Consider the following 6,342-nt stretch of genomic DNA (forward strand, 5'->3'; position numbering starts at 1 on the left):
CCAGAGAAGGGCAACGGAGCTGGGGCAGGGTCTGGAGCACAGGTCTGCTGGGGAGCGGCTGGGGGAACTGGGGGGGTTCAGTCTGGAGAAGAGGAGGCTGAGGGGAGACCTCCTGGCCCTCGGCAACTCCCTGCCAGGAGGGGGCAGAGAGGGGGGATGAGTCTCTGGAGCCAAGGCCCCAGCGCCAGGCCCCGAGGGAATGGCCTCAAGCTGCCCAGGGCAGGGTCAGGCTGGCTCTGAGGAAGGATTTCTGTGCAGAAGGGGCTGTTGGGCGTTGGAATGGGCTGCCCAGGGCAGGGGGGAGTCCCCGGGATCCCTGGGGGGGTTGAAGAGTCGGGCTGAGCCAGCGCTGAGGGATCTGGGGGAGCTGGGAAGGGTCAGGGTGGGGGTCATGGTTGGGCTGGAGGAGCTCCAAGGCCTTTTCCAACCTCAGTAATTCTGTGACTCTGTCTGGAGGGATCCACAGTCAGGCTCTGGGCTGGGGCCCGGTGACTCCTCAGCCCGTGGCCGGGCCCTGTGTGCCGCAGCAGAAGTCTCGGCTGGGTGGCACACGAGGGCAGTCGTGATTAACCCTCTTCATCTGCCGGGCACAGGGCGCCTTTCCTCCCTCAGAAGGTGCCCTGCAAGCAGTTGGTGTGTAGCTGCTCTCCCAGACGTGTTCAGAGCAGTGGACCATCGCCTCCTCTCCCCCCTTGTCACCCCTCGTGTGCATCACTGGTCGGCAATTCCATGTGTTATTTTCAGAGCTGTTTATTGAAAAGGGGGAATTTTAAGATGGAGATTCTGGTTTCTTCCTTAAGTCTTGTAGGACCTTTCGTTTCCTCTCTTCCCTCTCTCATCTCCTGGCTGAAACTGTTTTGGTTTTGTGTTGCAGGAGTTGTTTGTTGAAACCATAGCCAAAGATGCTTACGTGTATGCTCAACAAGGAAAAAGGAAAACTCTGCAGAGAAAAGACCTCGGTACGAGAGCGTATTCTGTACTACCCTTACCAAAGACTGACAAGGGTGGAGGATTTTTCCACCTTTCCCAGTGTGATGAAGTAATCAGACGTGCTTCTTTTTCTCTGAAGATGGGAGAGAAAAACTTCTACCAAATAGTACAGTAATAATTTCACACACCAGCTCCAAAACAAGCAAACCTCCTTGAAATGGGTCACTGTACCGTGATGTAATCTCAGATGCTGCTGTTTGAAGCAGATGCAAATATGGAGTTGGTTTATCTATGTTAATTGCTTTCAATTTGCTTTGCAGATAATGCCATTGAAGCTATTGATGAATTTGCTTTTTTGGAAGGTGAGTTTCTACTTGATTTCACTTGGTTTCAGTATTTTGTGTAATCTCCTTCTTGGGAGAGAAAGAATTTAATCATTTGCAGAGTCCTGTTTCCTCATCTTTAATAATTAATAGTGTAACTTGTTCTGCCTGTCTCTGAGAAGGGAAACACAAATCAAGTGCACCCTGAGACAAGTTACAGTACTTTTTAGCTAGATTTCGTTTTACTTGTGTGTGCTTTGCTTAAACTTTAAAAAGTTACTGACTGTTCCTTTGGCAGCTTGTAAGTAGGTCTCATTTGTTCACATAACTGCATTTCTCATTCCTGACACTACAGTTTTGGGGTTGTTTTTTTATTTTTTAGGTACTTTGGACTGAGCTGGACAGAGGTGGACCTCTCTGGAGAAAGAGACTGCAGAGATGGACATGGGGTGGAAAATGGGATGTTGAGAGTTTGAAAATTTTTCCTAGAACTGAGACACTGAAATGGCAACCATAGTATTTTGTATAAAGTTTAAGTTGTTGCAAGTTCTGTATTTAAAAATGCATATTTTTTCATAAATATTTTGTATGTCACTTAACTGTGCCCTGCTGCCTCTCTGCAAGCTGCTCTCCAGCTTTGGCACACTCAGCGGTTGCTGGGAGCAGTGGTTCCTGCCTCTCCAGGTGCTCAGCAGCACCTCAGAGCTGTGGCTGGAGAGTGGCTCAGCTCGGCTGTCTGGGCGTGGTGAATTTTTTGTATGGAAATGTAGGTTTTTTTGTATATGTTTGTTTCTTGGCCAAACACAATTAAATTTTTTTTTTTTTTGTTGAGCACCTGTCCCGATGTCTTCTCTGTGCTGTAGCACTGTGGTAAATGGCCCTGTTCAGGAGGGATGCCTCTGATGGCATTTTTTGCTTTTCCTAATTGTGTCCTCGAGGCATCTAGCTGGGGATGAGTCTCTGGAGCCAAGGCCCCAGCGCCAGGCCCCGAGGGAATGGCCTCAAGCTGCCCAGGGCAGGGTCAGGCTGGCTCTGAGGAAGGATTTCTGTGCAGAAGGGGCTGTTGGGCGTTGGAATGGGCTGCCCAGGGCAGGGGGGAGTCCCCGGGATCCCTGGGGGGGTTGAAGAGTCGGGCTGAGCTAGCGCTGAGGGATCTGGGGGAGTTGGGAACGGTCGGTGCTGGGTGAACGGTTGGGCTGGAGGAGCTCCAAGGGCTTTTCCAGCCTCAGTGGTTCTGTGATCCCAGTGAAGCCCAGCTGTCCTCCAGGAACTATGTACGAGCTCCAGGAAGCCTTGGCTTCTTCCTAGGGGTGTGCAGCTGCGACAAATTTCTGTAATCTCTGCACCTCTAAGTAATTGTAACCAAAAAACCCCCCACAACCCCTTTTTTTGAACTCCACAGTGTTGTCAGATGCATTACTCTGCCATTGCTATTTCTGCGCACTCTCATTCCTGAATCTGGCAAAACAAATGAAGAAATTTCCCTCGGAACTGGATCTGTCCCCTGCCACGGGCGCTTGGCCCAGTCGGTGCAGAGATCCTGACTTCTGTAATTAAGAGCCACCCACATCAAGTGCTCAGGACATGGGGCTGCCCTCGCCTAGCGTGTCCCTGAGAGTCCCTTCCATCACACAGGCACCGTCTGTGCCTCACCCCTTTCCAGGACTTGGGAGACTTAACACTTCCCTGCCTGTATTTAAGCGAGAAAGAAGGGCGCCTCCTTTTGGCTCCGGGGCTGAGCCGCACTGAAAAGAGTCAAAAGCTGAGCTGCGGTCAGGGGAGCAGGCTCACCGCTGACATGGCCGAGTCCTGCCTGCCCCATCTTATCAAAGAGCCAGCTTTGGCTTAGTTTTGGTGGAGGAACAAAAGAGGGTTGTCTCTAGATAAAAAGGCCACTGAATGTGATGAGCGGGGATGGAGGATGCGTGTTCCTTTCAAATGAGGGGACTTGAAAGTGACTCCGAGTCACCACAAACTTAATTAGTTTGAAAGCAGTGGGAAGAACAAAGACCCCCAAGGGAGCTCCCCCAGGCTGGGACCAAAACCAATTGCTCTGCAGAAAGGCTTTGAAGTTTGCTCAAAGCCTGATCCCAGTGGAGTGTGGGAGAGATGCCGTCGCGGCCCGGGCTGCTTAGGTGTTTGTTCAGATCACAATCTGGAGACATTTGCTGGCGATATGCGAACCCGTTTGTCTCCGAGATGTTCACCTTCTCGCCTGCCGAGGGAGGGCCTGGTATAAATATCGGAGATACCGGAGGCCTTTTTGTGTTTCCCAGGGCGCAGCATGCGGGACCCACTAGCTGTAGTCTTCTTCACAGGGCTGTTGCATGCTCCCATCTTTGCCAGTAAGTTCATTTTTCCTTCTCGCTGCTTTGGCCTCTTGCACAGGAGAGAAAAGGGCTCGTGCGGGTGCGTGGTGTGAGGCTGCATGTGGGCTTCATTCGCATCTGGTGTTTCTGGATGGGCACGGTGCGTGTTTTCTATGGTGCTTCACTGTGAGCAGCCTGGGGGATTGTCTGCACTCAGCAAATAATTCAGGGTTTGTCTCGGAGGAGGCTGCTGGGCGGAAATCTTTGGGGAGTTTGGAGCTGCTTTGTGCTGTGGGAGATCACTCCTCTTACCCGAGCTCACGTTGCCGTAACGTGGAAGTAGAAGAAAGCAGGGGATTGATGTCCCAAGATAAACCATGGCTAAACACAGCATTTTCCTGGACTGATCAAACAGCCCAGCTAGCCAGGTCTGAGAGGTCAGACAGGTCCCGGCCGTTCATAACCACGCTAAACCTCTTCCTTAAACTGAAGCAATTCGGTTCAGGGCTGCAGGTGGCTGCAGCCTCGTGCTTGGCGCCCAGTGTCTCCTCCCAACTCGAGCAGGAAAGGTGGTGGATTGTAACTGGGGTGATGCTGGGCTTGCTGGTTTGTGACTGCAGGTGCTGGAGCCGCTGGCAGAGAGGACGAGCAAGGGAACCTGTTTGCAGAGAGGGGCTGCTGCAGGAGGCAGAGCCATTTCCTCCACGTCGGGCATGGTGAGTTCCCCCCGTGCCGGCAGGAAACCTGGATCCTCTAGGCTCCCCCACTCCTGTCCTGCCCATCATCCCCCAGGTGTTTCTTTATATCGCAATTATTGTAGTGCCTTTCAAGGACAGAAACACACTGGGGGCTTGCCCAGATAATCCAACACTTAAAGTAGGTTTTGTAGCATAGGAAATGATGAGTAGCCTGGCCCCTAGGTCTGTTCATCTGCACGAAGGAGTCTTCATTTTCTGTACCGGCGTGCTGCAACGTGGTTGAATTCTGTGTCTGAATTCTGTGTCTGCCTCTGGTACTGCAGGAGTTCAGGACTGCCACAGACTTTTACTTCCCAGGTTTAGCGTTGGAACGGCTGTCAGCCAGACAGCAGGGTGTCCTGACTTTACTGTGCAGAGAGAGTAGGAAATAGCTCCATTTGTTCACCAGAAAAAAAAGTCTGCGGACTTCAGGGGTCGCCTTTGGTTTCAGTTCCCCTTGCACTGGCCGTAAGGCTACACAGAGTGGGCTGCAGCTGATTTTAGCGCAGCTATGTGAAAACGGCTTTAAACTACAGCCAAGGTCTGAGGTTTCTTGGGGTTTTTTCAGTGCATGAGAAGAGCTGAAGGAACCTCTCCCCCAGGCAGACTTCCAAGGGGTGGACCATGTCTTTTTGTTCAGTGTCTGGGTCCTAGGCAGCCCTGGTCTGAGCTTGGGCCTCTCCAGCGTCACATAACTGGTGAGGGGTAATGCTTTTGGCAATGTTGTCACCACAGATGTCTCCGGCAGCCCTATCAGCGTGGACGTTGGGAAGTGCGGGTCCAGCTGCCTGCCCCAGCGGATCGGCTCCCCCCATCCCGGCTTCCTGGGGCTCTCCAGACACTCCTCCATGCTTGATTTCCTTAGAAGCAAGAAGGTGAGAAAAGTGTGTTTGTGTCATCTCCGTGGCAGGAGCGGTTGGCTCTGGGTGAAGGCCATACGTGGGTGACTGGGGCTGGGGCTTTCTGCATGTTTTAAAATACCCGGTTTTGGCTTCTGCATTGCAAAAAAACCCATCACTGAGCCTCTTGTCCTCCCGTAGCCAGGCAACAGTGGATTGTGCAAACAAATGGGAACTCTCCAGCATTGCTGGATAGCTGGTGGCAGAGGAAGGGCCAGAGTTCATCTGAAGGGCTGTCGCAGCACCTGCCCAGGGCAGCATCCATGCCCATTTCTGTCCTCCCCCAGCCCGGCAGCCAGGCCAGCTCTTTCAGCCACATCTGCTCTACGTGAGAGCTGGTGTCCCACATGTAGGAGGCCTTTTTCTGCCTGGTTGAGCAAGACTGGCAGGACCTGTGATTTCATGAATAAATACCTGGCCTTTGAGGTGCTTGTGTCATTCCCTTATCACGCTGTGTGTCACGCCGAGGAGGGGCTGGAAGGAGCCTGCGCATCTGGGGACGCAGCTGTGCACGGGCTGCCCGTACCCCAGGAGAGCTGACGTTGCCTGAAGCCCCATCTCCGCCAGGACAGCTGACACTGGAGAGGGCACGGAACCAAGCTCTGCCGGGCGCTGTACACGCGTGTCCTGGGGGTCTTCACCTGGGGGTCTGTAACTGTGAAAAACCTTGTTGCCCCTTGTCCCACTGTTGTCACCAACTGTGGCACTGCCGGTGCAGCATCTTCCAGGCGGGTGGGTCCACACTCGTCCCACAGAGCTGTCATCACGCTGACCCTCCAGATCAGGAGTCTGGGGTGAAACAAGGGCTGCCGTAGCCAGTAGAGTTCAGCTGATTGTAGCAGGGTTTGGGGAAAGAGTTCTGAAATCCGGGTGTCACTGGGAGGGGCAGCACCACCGTGCTGCTGTGCAGGGAGAGAGGAGCGAAAGTGGAATCAGCTCTAGGTCAGAAGAGGTTGTTGTGGGGGAGCTGATGCTGGAGGTTGTTTCCCATGTTCTCAGTGGTGTATGTGCCGTGTTCCGTGCAGCTGCAGGTGAGGGGCCCCGACCCGGCACCGCGCTCCTGCCCTGCGGGCTCCTGCTGCGAACCTGCCCGCCTGCACGTGGAGCGGCTCCTGCTCCTGGGGGGCGTGCGGCACGTGGAGGT

General features: G+C 53.4%; 1 protein-coding gene across 1 annotated transcript in view; it reads left to right on the forward strand.

Annotated features, from left to right (window-relative positions):
- The first annotated feature begins 3,537 nt into the window (after positions 1 to 3,537).
- LOC113489431 overlaps positions 3,538 to 6,342 on the forward strand; it is an 11,522-nt gene continuing 8,717 nt past the window's right edge. Inside the window, exons 1-4 of the mRNA XM_026865134.1 lie at positions 3,538 to 3,598; positions 4,183 to 4,278; positions 5,035 to 5,174; positions 6,224 to 6,340. Coding sequence (XP_026720935.1) covers positions 3,538 to 3,598; positions 4,183 to 4,278; positions 5,035 to 5,174; positions 6,224 to 6,340 — 414 coding nt within the window. The remainder of the gene's footprint in view (positions 3,599 to 4,182; positions 4,279 to 5,034; positions 5,175 to 6,223; positions 6,341 to 6,342) is intronic.

This window comes from Athene cunicularia, assembly GCF_003259725.1.
Source record: "Athene cunicularia isolate RWA chromosome 28 unlocalized genomic scaffold, athCun1 chr28_part2, whole genome shotgun sequence".
NCBI lineage: Eukaryota > Metazoa > Chordata > Aves > Strigiformes > Strigidae > Athene > Athene cunicularia.